General features: G+C 46.6%; 1 protein-coding gene across 2 annotated transcripts in view; it reads left to right on the forward strand.

The window, feature by feature from the left end:
• Positions 1–617: 617 nt before the first annotated feature.
• Positions 618–18510, forward strand: part of PRPF8 (pre-mRNA processing factor 8) — a 46683-nt gene continuing 28790 nt past the window's right edge. For both annotated transcript variants that reach the window (XR_004982766.2, XM_036408627.2), the window contains exons 1-24: positions 618–742; positions 953–1063; positions 1583–1751; positions 3567–3731; positions 3817–4035; positions 4166–4378; positions 4501–4626; positions 4726–4831; positions 5978–6168; positions 6299–6418; positions 6503–6692; positions 6826–6945; positions 7055–7189; positions 7559–7688; positions 8151–8347; positions 8471–8677; positions 8803–8966; positions 9114–9240; positions 9363–9555; positions 10015–10202; positions 10335–10573; positions 10800–10946; positions 11132–11342; positions 11541–11657. Coding sequence is in view for 1 of the 2 variants with exons in the window: in XM_036408627.2 (XP_036264520.1) it covers positions 964–1063; positions 1583–1751; positions 3567–3731; positions 3817–4035; positions 4166–4378; positions 4501–4626; positions 4726–4831; positions 5978–6168; positions 6299–6418; positions 6503–6692; positions 6826–6945; positions 7055–7189; positions 7559–7688; positions 8151–8347; positions 8471–8677; positions 8803–8966; positions 9114–9240; positions 9363–9555; positions 10015–10202; positions 10335–10573; positions 10800–10946; positions 11132–11342; positions 11541–11657 (3774 nt within the window). In the remaining variant the exon portion in view is untranslated. The remainder of the gene's footprint in view (positions 743–952; positions 1064–1582; positions 1752–3566; positions 3732–3816; positions 4036–4165; positions 4379–4500; positions 4627–4725; positions 4832–5977; positions 6169–6298; positions 6419–6502; positions 6693–6825; positions 6946–7054; positions 7190–7558; positions 7689–8150; positions 8348–8470; positions 8678–8802; positions 8967–9113; positions 9241–9362; positions 9556–10014; positions 10203–10334; positions 10574–10799; positions 10947–11131; positions 11343–11540; positions 11658–18510) is intronic.

Genomic DNA, 18510 nt, shown 5'->3' on the forward strand with positions numbered 1-18510 from the left:
ATTTATAGGGGTCCACTATACACTCCATAGTGTAGTCATTGTAGAGAGAAAAGAGGAATGGAGAGTGCGTGGGGGGGGGGGGGGAGACACTCAGCAATGTTGCTCCCCATGTCCAATTATTTTTCTAGGTTTATTGACGAAACTCCTCCTTGACTTCGCAAGGGGGGATAAATGCCCTGCTCCAAAACTCTCATCACACCGCGTGTAAGAATCTGGTCTGCCTCCCCGCTACCCTGTGAGTGCAGTGAGGTTATTTTCCGCCCCCCACTCCCCTGCTATATTCCCAATAACAAATAGTGGGTACTCAATAAATGGTGGTTAAATGAATGAAAGCATACATGAACAAAGGGCTGGCTGACTGGAAGCTAGTACTGCATCTCAAGTCTACATTATGAGACTAGACACAGAATAATGTGCAGATTTTGACAAATTTATTAAAATTCTGTAAGCCTGGGGCTTTCGCTGTCCCACGCCCGACTGCTAGAGGTCCCAAAAAGCTGTCCTAGAGAAGCGAGAGGCGGGACTTGGGCTGCTCCGACCACACCCCCTTGCGTTCCAATAACCCCGCCCATAGACCCGCCCCCACCAGCCAGACATGCAGCTCTAATTGGTGCGCTCTCCAATCTGTCTGAGCTCGTCGGCGCCCATTGGGTCAATTGCCGAAGCTGCGTTGCGTACTTCCGGGCTCTGGGAGCGCGGCGCGGACGTAGGCTGGCGGCCATTGCGTTTCCCCCCAGCGGAGGTCTGTGTGGGGGCTGCGGTGGGGGCTGTCTGGCGGGCTGGAAGGGGCCGCGGAAGGCGTGGTGGGGTCGGCGGAGCGGCCGGAGGGGTTGGGCTGGGCTGCGGAGCGAGGAGGGACTGCAGGCGGGGTCCTCGACGCGTTCCTGCTGCGCCTCTGTGGGCCCGGGCCCTGCTGCTCGTTCATTTTAATTTTTTTTTCTGCGCCCTCCAGATTCTCCGGGGATGGCCGGGGTGTTTCCTTACCGAGGGCCGGGTAACCCGGTGCCCGGCCCTCTGGCCCCGCTGCCGGACTACATGTCGGAGGAGAAGCTGCAGGAGAAAGGTGAATGCGTGCGGGAGGAGCGGTGTCTGGGCCCCGGGGCCCGGGGGACGTGGGGGTGGGTGTGCGCGTGCGCGGCCGCAGCATCGTTGAGCCCTTTTTCTGTTGCTGCAATTGTCAAAACGTTAGGTGTTGGCGCCCTTACTGCCCCCTCTCTCCCGATTTTTCCACCTGATCAGGGTCTTTAAAAGCATCTTTTTATTTTTAGACACTGATCATTAACAATAGGGATACAATAGCGATGCAGACAGGACTCCCGTCCTTAGAAGGGTTTAAATTGCAATGGAGGAGATAGACAACAAAGCACTTTAAAAAAAAATCTGTAACATAAATGTCAGGCGGTGGTAAACGTGAGGAAGGACAAAATAAAGAAGAGCAGGATGACAAGAGAATTAGCAGGGTGTGCACCTGCTGGATGCTGGTCCCTTTTTTATACGTCCTGACCCGTCCTCACCCTAGGGCAGGAGATGGGGATGATTAGACTAAGAGTGTCCAGTCCTTTAAACCGAGGTGTCTTTGTAGCCCGAAAATGGCAGCAATTACAGGCCAAGCGCTATGCCGAAAAGCGGAAGTTTGGATTTGTGGATGCTCAGAAGGATGACATGCCCCCAGAGCATGTCAGGAAGATCATTCGGGATCATGGAGACATGACCAACAGGAAGTTTCGCCATGACAAGAGGGTCTACTTGGGGTAAAGAACATCTTGGAATTACTGCGTTTGGAGTTTGGCCCTTTCCTATGTCCCTCCCATAGGAGTAGTCCTGGAAAGCTGCTCTGACATTTGGGACCTTAGTCTTCTAGGACAGCCCACCTTGGTGGTTAGGAGAGAAAGGAGAAAACCATTAGGGTCCTGTGATGATTCAGGATCTTCCAGTATGCTCCCTTTATTTTTTTTTTCTTTGAAGGATTTTACAATTTATTTATTAACTTTAGAGAAAGAGAAAGGCCAATTTGTTGCTCCACTTATTTATGCAGTCATTGGTTGCTTCTTATAAGTGCCGTGAGCGGGGATTGAACCCGCAATCTTGGCTTGTCAGGATGACTCCAATCAACCGAACTACTCGGTTAGGGCCCAGTTTGTACTTTATTGCCTTGATTTTACTTCTGATCTGGAACTAGAGCTTTTTTAAAAAAAGTGTTTATTGATTGATTTGAGGGAGACACACACACACACACACACACACACACACAGAAACATCGATTTGTTGTTGCACTTACTTAAGTAGTCTTTGTTGATTCTTGTATGTGCCCTGACCCAGGATTGAACCCATAACCTTGGCTGGCATATGGGGACCATCCTCTAAACATCTGACTACCTGGCCAGGGCTGGGACTGGAGCTTTAATTTGCCCTGTTGGTGCTATGACAATATGTGCCTATCGTTGAAAGGGTTGAAGCCCAGAGCAGGACACTTTGTGCATTCTTCTGTGCTTGTAACTCTTCAGTGAACAGAATTCTCAGGTTCAGGAGTAGTTAACTCCTGAGGTATTTACACTTGTTTTTCCAAGGCCCCAAGCTGGGAGAATACAGGTACAAATACCTTGGCAAATCCCTTTCCCAGTTGGACACAAAAGTGTTAAGCAGTTCATTTTGAATACCAATTCATTAACCGCTAATACAAGATTTGTTTGTTTCAAAACTTTTTTTTTTTTAATATATTTTATTGATTTTTGTACAGAGAGGAAGGGAGAGAGATAGAGAGAAACATCGATGAGAGAGAGTCATCAATCAGCTGCCTCTTGCACACCCCCTACTGGGGATATGCCCGCAACCAAGGTACATGCCTTTGACCCGAATCGAACCCGGGGCCCTTCAGTCCCCAAGCCGACGCTCTCTCCATTGAGCCAAACCGGTCCCGGCTGTTTCAAAACTTTTTTTAAAAATATAGATTTATTTACAGAGAGGAAAGGAGAGGAATAGAGCATTAGAAACATCAATGAGAGAGAAACATTGATCAGCTGCCTCCTGCACAACCCCTGGAATATGCCTGCAACTAAGATACATGCCCTTGACCGGTATCGAACCTGGGACCACTCAGTCTGCAGGCTGATGCTCTATCCACTGAGCCAAACCGGTCACGGCTGTTTCAAAACTTTTTGTTGTTTTTTCCCCCTCCAAAATGGTTTCTTGAGAACTGTCCTAGGTGCTAGGGATAAGAGTAGGGAACAGGAAATAATGGCCTTTCTGGATCTTATAGTCTAATGGTGTGACAGATATGAGACAAATGGTTACGGTAAAGTATGGTGATTATTTTAATATTATTTATGAGTAAGTTCAGAGAGAATAGAATGTGAGATAGTCTAAGGCTGTCGTTAGAGGGACAACTGTTGATTTAGAGGGACTGAAGGCCAGTGTTGTGGGACTGAAGTTTAGGAGGAGCACAGTTGGAGAGGAGAAAGCAGAGTTCCTGGTCATGGAGGGCTGTGTGCAATAGGAAGTTTGTGGATTTTCTGTGGAATACGATACGTTCTGACTTCTAATCATCATCTTTCTTCCTAATGTTGCAGTGCCCTGAAGTACATGCCTCATGCAGTCCTCAAACTCCTGGAGAACATGCCTATGCCTTGGGAGCAGATCCGGGATGTGCCTGTGCTGTACCACATCACTGGAGCCATTTCCTTTGTCAATGAGATTCCCTGGGTCATTGAGCCCGTCTACATCTCCCAGTGGGGGTGAGAAGGGTTGGAATATGTTTGATGGTGGTGGTGGTTGGGAGGCAGTGGGTGGAAACTGTTGTGTGACATTGTTGGCTTTCAGGTCAATGTGGATTATGATGCGGCGAGAAAAAAGAGACAGGAGGCATTTCAAGAGGATGCGTTTCCCCCCTTTTGATGATGAGGAGCCGCCTTTGGACTATGCTGACAACATTCTAGATGTTGAGCCACTGGAGGCCATTCAGCTAGAACTGGACCCTGAGGAGGATGCCCCTGTATTGGACTGGTTCTATGACCACCAGCCCTTGAGGGACAGCAGGAAGTAAGTATGGTTGGAGTTTCCACTCCTGTTAGAATTTTGGAAATCCAAGAGTCCTGGGAGAGCGGTTGGTAACCAGTGGCGTGGCCAGCTGGTTTACCCACCGGACATGAGTTTCTTTCTTTTTCCCTAGGTATGTGAATGGCTCCACTTACCAGCGCTGGCAGTTCACACTGCCCATGATGTCCACTCTCTATCGCCTGGCCAATCAGCTCCTGACAGACTTGGTAGATGACAACTACTTCTATCTGTTTGATCTGAAGGCCTTCTTTACCTCCAAGGCACTCAATATGGCCATTCCTGGAGGCCCCAAGTTTGAACCTCTCGTTCGAGATATCAACCTGCAGTAAGTTGGAGCGGGAATTTTAGGCATGTTGGGTTGAATAAACTCTAACCCCGATCCTTAGGACTCCGTTATAGCTTCCAAACTGCCCAACTAGTTTGGTCATCTTTGATTTTGTATCCTAGGGATGAAGACTGGAATGAATTCAATGATATTAATAAGATCATCATCCGGCAGCCTATCCGCACGGAATACAAGATTGCTTTCCCTTACTTGTACAACAACCTCCCACACCATGTCCACCTCACCTGGTGAGAGTTGGAACACAGGTGGAGGAAAGGGGTAGGCTGGCATTTAGGTTGGGCCAGGCCAGGGCAGGGAAACCTTGGCTCACTCTTCTTTCATTTTAGGTACCACACTCCTAATGTTGTGTTCATCAAAACCGAGGATCCTGATTTGCCAGCTTTCTACTTTGATCCTCTGATCAACCCAATTTCCCATAGGCACTCAGTCAAGGTGAGAGGAGGGGACATTTGACTTCAGCTCTTCCAAGTGAAATTTTCTGACTTTGGCTGAGGTATTATTAGATAAAAATTCATCAGAGGGAGATGTGTTTTCCATCCTGTTAAGTGGTTTGTCTTGAGCTATAAACTAATTTGAGAGTTTGGCATTTGGCTCTAAGTTATTGGTATAATTTTGGTTTCTGTGATTATCCATCTGGGCTTTATCATCCTCTGGGACTCTGTAGTTCATTCTGGTCTGTTTCCACTCCCCTCTCCTCCCACCCCCCTTACGTCCTTTTATTGAGGTTTAATTCATGTACAATGCAATTCACCCATTTAAAGTCTACAGTTCACCTATTTAAGGTGTACAATATTCACCCATTTAAGTGTACAATTAAGTGGTTTTTAGTTTATTCACAGTTGTACCACTATTGACTCAGGCAATTTTCATTACCCTCAAAAGAAACCTTGTACCCATCCATCAGCAGTCACTCTTCATTCCGGTGAAATTTTCCATGCCTAGACTATTATTAATCTACTTGATGTCTCTGCTAGAGGCCTGATGCATGACATTCGTGCAGGAGTAGGCCTGCCTTCCCCTAGCTGCCAGCATTGGCTTCCCTTCAGCACCTGGGACCGGACTTCCCTCGCAGCCCTGGCTCCATCTGGAAGGATGTCCTGGTTTAATTAGCATATTATACTTTCATTTTTATAGATTTGTCTACTCTGGATATTTCATATAAATAGAATTATACAATAAGTTTAAATTTTTTTTTAAACAATATGTAGTTTTCTGTGACTAGCTCTTACGTATACAATGTTTTTTATGTTTATCTATGTTCCATCATGTTCTTGACATGAACAGACCCGCTTCGTCAAGCCCAGTTTTTGGAGCTTGAGCAGGAGTTGATAGCAGTGTTTACTTCTTCGGTATCAGGCCCTTTGAGAGGCCTTTGTTGGTGAGACAGTTGGGTTGTGACTAATGATGGTTGTTTTCCTGGTTGGCCCTGGCTTGTTCTCTGCTCTCTCGGCTTCCTTTGCCCCGGCCCTTTAAGGTTCTTTTGTCAGGTAGCCAAGTTTCCATGGCAGAGAGTTTCCCTTCCATCCCAGGTCTCCGCTCAGTTCAGCAAGAACTAAACCCTGGGGGTTATTCTTTCAGAGCCAGGAACCATTACCAGACGATGATGAGGAGTTTGAGCTCCCAGACTTTGTGGAGCCCTTCCTGAAGGACACCCCTCTCTACACGGATAACACAGCCAATGGCATCGCCCTGCTCTGGGCCCCCCGGCCCTTCAACCTACGCTCTGGCCGCACCCGCCGGGCCCTGGACATCCCCCTTGTCAAGAACTGGTAAGGCTTCTCCTGCGAGGATGATGGTCGATGGATAGGAGGAAAACTCCCAACTGGGTGGGCGTGCATCCTGTATCAGAGTGGCTGGAAAGAGAGTTGGGCCAGTCTTATGTGATGGGTGTTATCCTAGGTATCGGGAGCATTGTCCTGCTGGGCAGCCCGTGAAAGTGAGGGTCTCCTATCAGAAGCTGCTCAAGTACTATGTGCTGAATGCCCTGAAGCACCGGCCCCCAAAAGCCCAGAAGAAGAGGTAAGGTGCCTGAGGGCCCTGCTCAGACTTCTTTTGCTCCAAAGATAATCAGCCAGCTCACACTCTTCGTTATTCCCATTCCAGGTACCTGTTCCGCTCCTTCAAAGCCACCAAATTCTTCCAGTCCACGAAGCTGGACTGGGTGGAGGTGGGGCTGCAGGTGTGCCGCCAGGGCTACAACATGCTCAACCTTCTCATTCACCGGAAAAACCTCAACTACCTGCACCTGGATTACAACTTCAACCTCAAGCCCGTCAAGACGCTCACCACCAAGGTGTCTGCATTGGGCCTTCAGGGTCTCCTGAGCTTGAGGGAGGGACTGGTTTGCTCTGGCCCCCAGAGGAGGCATGCATCCCGTCGAGACCATTGCTGAGTAATGTTTTTTCTGTTCTTGGCATCTTCTCCAGGAAAGAAAGAAATCTCGTTTTGGGAATGCTTTCCATCTGTGTCGAGAAGTTCTGCGATTAACTAAGTTGGTGGTGGACAGTCATGTGCAGTATCGATTGGGCAACGTGGATGCCTTCCAGGTAAGGCTAAGTACCTCCAGCCCCTCGCCCGGGTGAGAAGCTGGGTGAAGCCTGGGCTGACTGTGGAGCTGGCTATAGCTTGAAGCCTGATGGGGCATTTGTGTTGCAGCTGGCAGATGGTTTGCAGTATATCTTTGCCCACGTGGGGCAGCTGACGGGCATGTACCGGTACAAATACAAGCTGATGCGGCAGATTCGCATGTGCAAGGACCTGAAGCATCTCATCTATTACCGCTTCAACACGGTGGGACCCTGCCCATACACCCCTCTCAGATCCATTTAAATTTTTTTATCTAGTCAGGGTGTTTTCCAGGGACCTATTGGAGAAAAGCTCTGTGTCATTACTGCCCTCACCTTGTGAATGTCAACAGTCTCCCGCCCCTTACCATACCCTCCTCAGGTCCATCTTTAGGTCTAAGTAGGAAACTTCAGTTACTGGTTTCTGCTTTAAGTTTTCTCATTTACCTTATTTTAGCTGTTGAGGACCCAGAGTTTTCTCTTTTCTTTTTCCCCCTTCACTGTCATGCATGTGTTCCTCCTGCCCTATCTCTGCCCAGTTTTCTATTGTCATTAAGTTAATTGCTAACTTCTATTCTTCTGCCTGGGATCATAGGGTCCTGTCGGGAAGGGTCCTGGCTGCGGCTTCTGGGCTGCTGGCTGGCGGGTCTGGCTGTTCTTCATGCGTGGCATCACCCCTCTGCTGGAGCGGTGGCTGGGCAACCTCCTGGCCCGGCAGTTTGAAGGTGAGTGGTTTTCTCGCCAACTTCTCCCATGATCTCTTCAGGGTAGGTCCTATGTGTTCCTGTTCTGTCACTGCCCTTGTTTGAGACAGAGACTCCCTCCTGGATTGCCTCTTAAGTCCATTCTCTAACGTAGGGGTGTCGAACTCAATCAGAGAAGGGGCCAAAATCTAAAATCCAGCCTAAATCGCGGGCCGAATGGTTTACTGAACAGTCATAAACTGTCATTGTGATGGAAACGCAGCGGAGTGCAGTGATGACAGCGCGGTGCGGGCCACATTGCAAGGCCTGGCGGGACGGATTTGGCCCGCGGGCCTTGTGTTTGACACATGTGCTCTAACGAGTCTGACCTAGTATTCTGTGTGGGGGTTTTTTTTGTTTTTTTTTGTAACCGTGGTTAGTGAGGGGGGCATGAAGATAGAGACTCTTATTAAAAACAATGACTCTTAATCACTTCACTTCTAGGCCGACACTCAAAGGGAGTGGCGAAGACTGTAACAAAGCAGCGAGTGGAGTCACATTTTGACCTTGAGCTTCGGGCAGCTGTGATGCATGACATTCTAGACATGATGCCCGAGGGGATTAAACAGAACAAGGCCCGGACAATCCTGCAGCACCTCAGTGAGGCCTGGCGCTGCTGGAAGGCTAACATTCCCTGGAAGGTGGGTATCTCTACGACTCTGAGCAGACATGAACATCTTTCCTGGGCTTGGGAGTACCGCTCCTGGACTATCTCGGGCTGTGTGGCTCCCATCACTCTCTCACTGTGCCTTTTGCACTTTCAGGTCCCTGGACTGCCAACACCCATAGAGAACATGATCCTTCGATACGTGAAGGCCAAGGCTGACTGGTGGACCAACACCGCCCACTATAACCGAGAACGGATTCGTCGTGGGGCCACCGTGGACAAGACTGTTTGCAAAAAGAACCTGGGCCGTCTCACCCGGCTCTACCTGAAGGCAGAACAGGAGCGGCAGCACAACTACCTGAAGGTTGGGCAGAGGAGGCTGGGCCGGGGGTGGGGGGTGGGCAGGGAGTGGATGGCAGAGTTGGGCCCAGGCCTTGTGCTGGAGGGATTGGCCACAATGGGAGGCTAACCATTATGTGTACCTTGCAGGATGGGCCTTACATCACCGCAGAGGAGGCGGTGGCCGTGTATACCACCACTGTGCATTGGCTGGAAAGCCGTAGGTTCTCACCCATCCCATTCCCTCCGCTCTCCTACAAACATGACACCAAGTTGCTCATCTTGGCCTTAGAACGGCTCAAGGAAGCGTACAGGTGAGGAATGGGGTAGACAGGTTCCTGTGGGAAGGTGACAGGGAGACTGGCATTGTCATAGTCCAAAGAGAAGTTTAGCCTCATCTTCTCTGGGTTTGGTTTCTTCTTAGTTTTCTCATTCATTTTCCTGTTGCTTTGCCTTGTCAGTGTGAAGTCTCGGTTAAACCAGTCTCAGAGGGAGGAGCTAGGGCTGATCGAGCAAGCCTACGACAACCCCCATGAGGCGTTGTCCCGCATCAAGCGTCACCTCCTCACACAGAGAGCCTTTAAAGAAGTGAGTGAGATTCCTCCCTCCCCAATTTTATTTTGGCTCTGCTATTCATTCACGTCACTCATGGTGGCAGAATGCCTCAGGTGATCGGTGGATTGGTGTGAGCCAGCTTTCTTGTCCCACAGGTGGGCATTGAGTTCATGGATCTCTATAGCCACCTGGTGCCAGTGTACGATGTGGAACCACTGGAGAAGATAACTGATGCTTACCTGGACCAGTACCTGTGGTATGAAGCTGACAAGCGCCGCCTCTTCCCGCCCTGGATCAAGCCTGCTGACACAGAACCGCCTCCTCTGCTTGTTTATAAGTGGTGCCAAGGTAACCTTTTCTGGGATCACCCCTGAGGAAGGGAGGCGAATTGAGTTTTACATCAAAATTCTTATTCAGGCTCTGGCCAGTGTGGCTCAGTTGGTTGAGTGTAGTCCCGTGCACTGAAAGGTCACCTGTTTGACTCCTGGTCCGGGTACATTACCCAGGTTGCGGGTTCAGTCCCTGGTACGGAGGCAGCTGATTAATGTTTCTCTCCCTCTGCCTAAAATCAATAAAAACATTAAAAAAAAAAAAAAGAGAGAAGAAAAAAGTTCTCATTCGGGCAGCATAATTCATCTACTCTCTTGCGGCATGGAACCAAGGAAATAAGTGCTGATGTTAAACTGAACAAAGGAGTCCTAGCAATCCGGATGAATGAGCAGTGTTAGTGAGAGTATGGTAGCTACTGGAGGCACTAGTCCTGAAAGGGAATTTCTAACCTGCAGACCTGTCTTGTTTCCTCCTCAGGCATCAATAACCTGCAGGATGTGTGGGAGACCAGTGAGGGTGAGTGCAATGTCATGCTGGAGTCACGCTTTGAGAAGATGTATGAGAAGATCGACTTGACCCTGCTGAATAGGCTGCTGCGGCTCATTGTGGACCACAATATAGCTGACTACATGACAGCCAAGAACAACGTCGTCATCAACTACAAGGTGTGTCTTAGTGGCAGGGTAACGATCAGTTTTGTTGTGGGGTGAGGGTCTGGCCCACTGAGTTAGGTTCTCTTAAGGGGAGGGCAGAAATGGGTGGGTTGAGAGTTGTTAAAGAGTTGTCTTTCTTTCTAGGACATGAACCACACGAATTCATATGGGATCATCCGAGGCCTGCAGTTCGCCTCATTCATTGTGCAGTACTATGGCCTGGTGATGGACTTGCTTGTGTTGGGATTACACCGGGCCAGTGAGATGGCTGGGCCCCCTCAGATGCCAAATGACTTTCTCAGTTTCCAGGACATAGCCACAGAGGCTGCCCACCCAATTCGTCTCTTCTGCAGATACATTGACCGCATCCATATTTTCTTCAGGTGAGCGCTTGCCTGGATTCTTATCCTTGTAGGGCACTGAGGCAAATGCCTAGCCTCTGGAAGTGGCTCTTGAACCTTAGTTGACTTTCTGCTGAGTTGGGGCTTCAAAATGGAGTGAAGTCCTGTGGGTAGGGGAGGGGCTTGGGGCGGGCTCCGTTTGTCCAGGTGTAGGTCTCCTGTGGTCCTACTGTATTGGGGCCTTAGCAATGCACTCTGCCTGGTATAGGTTTACAGCAGACGAGGCTCGAGACCTGATCCAGCGTTACCTGACGGAGCACCCTGACCCCAACAATGAAAATATCGTTGGCTATAATAACAAGAAGTGCTGGCCCCGCGATGCCCGCATGCGCCTCATGAAGCATGATGTCAACTTGTGAGTCTAGTGGGGCTGCGGGAGCTGAAAAAACATCAGCCTGAGGGGATCAGAGACAAATATACGGGATGCATGAGGTTGTGTCCTGGGTGGGAGGAGTGTATTCTGTTGGGATATCGTCAGTCTGGCCTTTGAAGGGCAGTTTCTTCCCAGGAGACTGATGTGACCATGTTTTCTGTGGACAGGGGTCGGGCAGTGTTCTGGGACATCAAGAACCGTCTGCCTCGGTCAGTGACTACAGTTCAGTGGGAGAACAGCTTCGTGTCCGTGTACAGTAAGGACAACCCCAACCTGCTGTTCAACATGTGTGGCTTTGAGTGCCGCATTCTGCCGAAGTGCCGCACCAGCTATGAGGAGTTCACCCACAAGGATGGGGTCTGGAACCTGCAGAATGAGGTACAGCCTGGGAAGGGGGCTAGACAGAGCATTGCCACCCCTGTACCTCTGGGGGAAATGGGGTGAAGAATACTGACACAACTTCATTATCCGTCAGCTGAGCCTCGTTGGGTGGCAGGGCATAGTGATTGGTGGTCAAAGTTGTTCCTTGCTCCTATGGCAGTACCAGAGACAACTAACCTTGACCTTGTGGTTTAGGTTACTAAGGAGAGGACAGCCCAGTGTTTCCTGCGTGTGGATGATGAGTCAATGCAGCGCTTCCACAATCGTGTGCGTCAAATTCTGATGGCCTCTGGCTCCACCACTTTCACCAAGGTATCAGACAGCCCACTTCCGTGTCTCCTCTGTCCATCTCACTCCCTTTCATCTCTTCCCACAGTATTGCCCACTGTGCTGTCTTCGTGCTTTATGGCATAGGTAGCAGATTAGAGTGTCAAATCAAGTTAGTTATTTTCTGAGAATTCCCTGCAGGAATTCTGCAGTCTCCTTCTCTGTAGTTGTGATGGCTCTAAATTAAGGCAAGAGTTGAAGTTGGATTTTTAAATCGGAACAAAAATCACTTTTTTTCATTTTTCCAAGGGCTGGTGATCCAACTCATAGAATTCATCTTTTAAACAGTAACATAGTGTGCATATTGAAAAGCAAGCATAATTAGCTACCTTAGTGTCTATTTTCCCCTTCAGTTCCTTCTCAAGGCAGGTGGACTTGTAGACTGTATACAAGTTTTTGCATGGTTTAACAAGTCACCTTGCCCTTTCCACGGTCTTTCCTCGCCATTGTAATGGTGTGCATGAATGTTCTGGCTGATGCTCTCAGGAGCATCAATAATGCCAAAGAGAGGAGGAAAACACCAGGTTCTTCTTTTTTTTTTTTTTTTTTTTTAATATATTTTATTGATTTTGTACAGAGAGGAAGGGAGAGAGATAGACAGAAATATCGATGAGAGAGAGTCATCGATCAGCTGCTTCTTGCACACCCCCTACTGGGGATATGCCCGCAACCAAGGTACATGCCCTTGACCGGAATCGAACCCGGGTCCCTTCAGTCCCCAAATCGATGCTCTATCCATTGAGCCAAACCGGTTTCGGCAACACCAGGTTCTTAGTTAAGTTGTGCTCCAAAGTCATTGTCCAATTTCTTTTTTCTTTTTTTTTTTTAATTTATTAATTTTTCATAGAGAGGGACATTTGATCAGCTGCCTCCTGCACACCCACTACTGGGGATGTGCCCACAACCAAGGTACATGCCCTTGACCGGAATCAAACCTGGGACCCTTCAGTCCATAGAACGACGCTCTATCCGTTGAGCCAAATTGGTTTCAGCCATTGTCCAGTTTCTAACTGTGTTGATGAAGCAAGGTTACACTGGTGAATTTGAGAGCCCTGATGGTCACAGTTGGGAAAATTAGGAACTTCACAGGCAGATGAAACAGGTGTGGTATGGTCAGCTGCAGATTTGATGTGCAACTCAGCGACCTAAAAATGCCAAAGTAGCCGAAACCAGTTTGGCTTGGGGACTGAAGGGTCCCGGGTTCGATTCTGGTCAAGGGCATGTACCTTGGCTGCGGGCATATCCCCAGTCGGGGTGTGCAAGAGGCAGCTGGTCGATGACTCTCTCTCATCGATATTTCTAACTCTCTCTCTCCCTTCCTCTCTGTACAAAATCAATAAAATATATTAAAAAATAAATAAATAAATAAATAAATAAATAAAATTAAAATGCCAAAGTAATCTGCATTCACCCTGTCAGTTTGGTTTTATTGTACTGACAACTTCAGCTTGGCATCATGAGCCACAAAGAAGCAACACAAAAAAATACAAAGGATGCCCTGGCTGGTGTGGCTCAGTTGTTTGGGCATTGTCCCATGCACTGAAAAGTTGCTGGTTCCGACTCCCGGTCAGGGCATATGTCTGGATTTTAGGCTTGGTCCATCAGGAGGGGGTTGGAGGAGTCAGCCAGTCTTATGTTTCGCTCTCACAATGATGTTTCTTTTTTCTTTTCTTTTTTCTCTCCCTCTCAAAATCAGAAATCTTAAAAAAAAAAAAAACCAAAAAAAAACAACCACCACCACCACCAAAAGATAGAAAATCCTGGGATTCTTTTACAGGAATATAATACCTACATAGAAATAAAGTATCTCAATGGATTTTTAAAAAAGGCTCTTCATCCTGATTTCTGTAGCAATTTTCTTTTATTCTGACCTTCATGTCCCTTTAAATATGCAGTACACATAAAGAATGCTTTACATTTTTTTAGTGATGCTTCTTTTGAGGATACATTTTATCTTAATATTCCTTAACTAAAATTTCTCATGCTATATTTTTTTGGAGAATAGTGCTAGGAAAAAGTTAATCCTTTAGGTTGGTTATTCCCACCAAGGGTCAGATAACTGGAATTATGTAGCTCACTCATTCCATTGGTGCTTGTTGATAACTACTGCATTCAAGGTATTATGGGCGTACTATATGTAAGATAGAGTCTGTGCCTTCATTGAGCTCACTAACACAGATGCATAGTCAGGAAAAAGAGCTACTGTTTTATTTGGGAATCTGTGAGAACACTCAAGTTAAGGACTCGCCTATTCTGGGAGGAGAGGAAAGGCTTCCTGGGGGGAAAAAAAAAATAACATGATGAGGTAGTGAGAGAGGGCATTCCTTCAGCCAGAAGTATGGAGAGGTAACCAGCAGGTATATATGTGGGACTAAGAAGTTGAGAATTTACTGGAGTAAAATGGAGTTGGGACTGTTCGCAGATGAAGGCTGGGTAGATAAGCACGAGCCAGATCATGGAGGGGATTCCATGACTCATTAAGAGTTCTGTAAGGGTCTTATGCTTGGGCATGACTGTCTCAGATTTCTATGTTAGGTGGTTCACTCTTGCAGCTGTGGGAAAATGGGTTGTAGGGGTGTCGAACTCAATCAGAGAAGGGGCCAAAATCTAAAATCCAGCCTAAATCGCGGGCCGAATGGTTTACTGAACAGTCATAAACTGTCATTGTGATGGAAACGCAGCAGAGTGCAGTGATGACAGCGCGGTGCGGGCCACATTGCAAGGCCTGGTGGGACGGATTTGGCCCGCGGGCCTTGTGTTTGACACATGTGGTTTAGAGGAATAGGATGCGAGATGAGTTTGGGGACGACTGCCAGAGTCCAGATAAAAACGGTGAAAGTAGAAGTGAGGATAGGGGAGCAGATTTGATAAGTAGTTAGCAGGTACCATCAGGTGAGCTTCATTTTGATGGGATGCCCAGAGGGAAAGGAAGAAGTCAAAATAACAGTGTTTGGCATGAGTGACTAGGTGGATGTTGATGTCACTAATTGGAAGACTACAGGAAGAACAGGTTTAGGGAGGAAATAATATAGTTTAGGATGTAAAAAGTTTGAGGTTCTTGAGAACATCTAGGTGGATGTATCCAGTAGATATTTATATATTTCTTTAATTACATGATAAATATATACATGTGTGTATCCGCCCCCCCTGCCCCCCGCACTGGTGCCTCTTAAATTGATGGTCTCTTAGATTTGATGAAAAATACTGTGAGTTTGAAGCTCCAGGGAGAGAAATGAGGTGAGAAAGTAAGAGCAGTCAGGGGTAACTTACAAGTTTCTAGAGGATGTCCAAGTGGAGGTATTTTACAATCTGAAGCCTGGAGAAGATGTCTGGGTTGAAGATGTAGATTTAGGAATCTGTCAGCATAAAAAAGGTGGTTTAAAGCTCAAGAGTGAGCAGGTTTATCCAGAGAAAATACAAGACGTGAGGAGAGCAGAGGGACGAGTTGGGAAGTCTTGGGAACACTGAGCAGCAGTATGGTCAGGCGGAGAGAGTGCTGGGTCATGGGAGCCAAGGCTGTCAGGAGTGATTGGCTTCTTAACACTTGCAGTTGCTTAAGAGTCTCTCACTTAGATAAGGTCTGAGAAGTATCCATTGGATTCGACGGTCTGGACGTCATTGGTGACCTTAGCAAGAGCTGTTTCAGAAATAGTAGGGATAGAAGCCAGATTGCAGTGGGTGAGGCTTTATGGGAAGTGAGGGGGTGGAGACAGCAAGGACTGTTGATTTGCCAGAGCTGGAGGGAGGAAGAAAGACATTAGATGCCACCTAGAGGGAGAAATAAGTCAAGGCAGGTATTTTTAAATGCCAGTGACTTGGGTATGTTTTCATTGAGAAGGAGCCAATGGCGGTTCAGAGTGCAATAGGAGTGTGATAAGTGATGGAGCAATGTTCTAGAGAAATTGCATAGGGATGGTGGAATAGGCAAGGGGAGGGAGAACATCCTCTGAACCTAATAGGAAAGAGGTCTGGATAGATGTGAATGTAGTAAGTGAAGTGAGAAGTTATTACAGTCTTGAATTTTTCAGCTGTGCCTGGGCTGGAGTAAAGGACACAGGGTTTCAGACTTCAAAGCACAGTGTTGGGGGTATGATGAGATGGCTGAAGAAACTACACTCACTGTATGTGGGTTTCAAGAAAATGAAGGAAACTGAGTTATTCCCAGAAGCATTCAGCTACTCAGTGATGGGATGGAGAATGTGAATAGATTTTGGTGATTTAGGGTTGGGGTTTTGCTGGAGGACTGTGGTGGAGTGGTAAGTGATTGGGGGATACAAGGGGATTAAGGGTGCTGGCCCCTTTTGGACTCCTGGATTATGGAATGGATGAAGAGACCAGAAGAGGCCAGAGGCCTTAGGAAAAAAAATATAGGGATCAAGGGAATAGATGTGTGAGAGGTAAGAGCTGAGTAATGGAGGGAGTCAGCGGTTAGAGAGGAATGTACTATAGTGGTTAGAAGTGGAGCAATTTGTTGTTATACTTATTTATGATTCTTGGAAGTATGTGCCTTGACGAGGGAAGGAACCCACAATCTTGGCATGTTGGGACAATGCTTTAATCAACTGAGCTACCCAGCCAGGGCTCTGATTTGTTAAAGTAAAATATTAGATGATCAAGTTTGCCCCTTTTTTTAAAAGAAATATTTTTACTGATTACAGAGAGGAAGGGAGAGTAAGAAAGAGATAGAAACATCAATGATGAGAAAGAATCATTGATCGGCTGCCTCCTGTACTCGCCCTATTTGGGGATCGAGCCCATAACCCAGGTATGTGCCTTTGATTGGAATTGAATCTAGGACCATTCAAGTTCATGTTTTTCTTAATATACTCAAGCATAAGTACAAGATTTTTGTTTCATTTTGTTAATCCTCATCCAAGGATATTTTTCCACTGATTTTTAGAGAGAGATGAAGAGAGGGAGGGAGAGAGAAGCAAACATTGATCTGAGAGAGATACACGTCTGTTGGTTGCCTCCCTAACACTCCCCGACTGGGGCTGGGGATTGAGCCTGCAACCAAGGTACATACCCTTGACCTGGAATTGAACCTTCAATCCTTTAGTCCAGCGTTTTTCAACCGCTGTTCCGCGGGAGATGTTGCCTGGTGTGCCGTAGGTGCAGACAAGACAAGAATTTTATAATTTTTCACTATTTTGTTTACTTAATATTTCATAATAAAGTAATTATAAAATACTTTCTTTGTGTTTATTTGATTCCTATTCAAGAGAATTACTTTATATATAGTCAATATAGGCACAGAGTTAAATTTTTTAACATTTTCTAATGGTGGTGTGCCTCGTGATTTTTTTCATGAAACAAGTGTGCCTTTGCCCAAAAAAGGTTGAAAAACACTGCTTTAGTCCATGGGTCGATGCTCTATCCACTGAGCAAAACCAGCTAGGGCACAAGTGTTTTTGATAGCTGTTTTAAAGGTCCTTGTCTGTTAATTCCATCATTTGTTGTTTCTAAGTCTGTTTCTGTTGATTGATTTTTCTTCTGGCTATGGGTAATTTATTTCTACTTTGCATGCTTAGTAAATTTTTATTTTTTTATTTTTATTTTTTTTAAATATATTTTATTGATTTTTTATTGATTTTTTACAGAGAGGAAGGGAGAGGGGGAGAGAGTTAGAAACGTCGATGAGAGAGAAACATCGGCCAGCTGCCTCCTGCACACCCCCCACCGGGGATGTGCCCGCAACCAATGTACATGCCCTTGACTGGAATTGAACCCCGGACCCTTCAGTCCGCAGACCGACGCTCTACCACTGAGCCAAACCGGTTTCGGCAGTATGCTTAGTAAATTTTTAAAAAATTATTTTTTTATTGATTTCTGAGAGGAAGGGAGAGAGAGAAGTAGAAACATGAAGATGAGAGAGAATCATTGATTGGCTGCCTCCTGCGTGCTCCCTATTGGGGATCAAGCCCACAACCTAAGCATGTAGGCTGATCAAAATTGAACCGGAATGTCCTGGTTCATAGTTCGATGCTCAACCACAGAGCCATGAAATTCACACTTTTTAAAACAATTTATTGATTTTTTTACAGAGAGGAAAGGAGAGGGATAGAGAGTTAGGAACGTCGATGAGAGAGAAACATCGTTTAGCTGCCTCCTGCACACCCACTGGGGATATGCCCGCAACCAAGGTACATGCTCTTGACTGGAATCGAACCTGGACCCTTCTGTCCTCAGGCCAACCCTCTATCCACTGACCCCAACTGGTTAGGTCAGTGGTCGGCAAACTCATTAGTCAACAGAGCCAAATATCAACAGTACAACAATTGAAATTTCTTTTGAGAGCCAAATTTTTAAACTTCTAATGCCACTTCAAAATAGACTCGCCCAGGCTGTGATATTTTGTGGAAGAGCCACACCCAAGGGGCCAAAGAGCTGCATGTGACTTGAGAGCCGCAATTTGCTGACCACAGGGTTAGGGCATGAAATTCACATTTCATTGTAGATTTTTAAAGTCTACAATTGAGTGCTTTTTCAGTATATTCATAATATCGTGTCGGTAGTATCACTGTAATTCCATAATATTTTCATCACTTCCAAAAGAAATTTTCACTGACTTCTAATGTTTCTACTCCCAGTCCCTGGCAACCACTAATCTACTTTCTGTCTATATGGATTTGTCTATTTTGGATTTTCATATAAATGGGATCATACAGTCTATGTGACCTTTTTTGTCTGGCCTCTTTCATATTTTAGCATGTATTAATACTTCAGTTCTTTTCATAGCTGAATAGTCTGTCATATGGATATATTATATTTTGTATATCCATTTGTCAAATGATGGGCATTTGGGTTTCCCCCCCCACTTTTGAGTATTAGGAATAAT

The sequence above is a fragment of the Pipistrellus kuhlii genome, unplaced genomic scaffold, assembly GCF_014108245.1.
Source record: "Pipistrellus kuhlii isolate mPipKuh1 unplaced genomic scaffold, mPipKuh1.p scaffold_m20_p_39, whole genome shotgun sequence".
In the NCBI taxonomy this organism is placed as follows: domain Eukaryota; kingdom Metazoa; phylum Chordata; class Mammalia; order Chiroptera; family Vespertilionidae; genus Pipistrellus; species Pipistrellus kuhlii.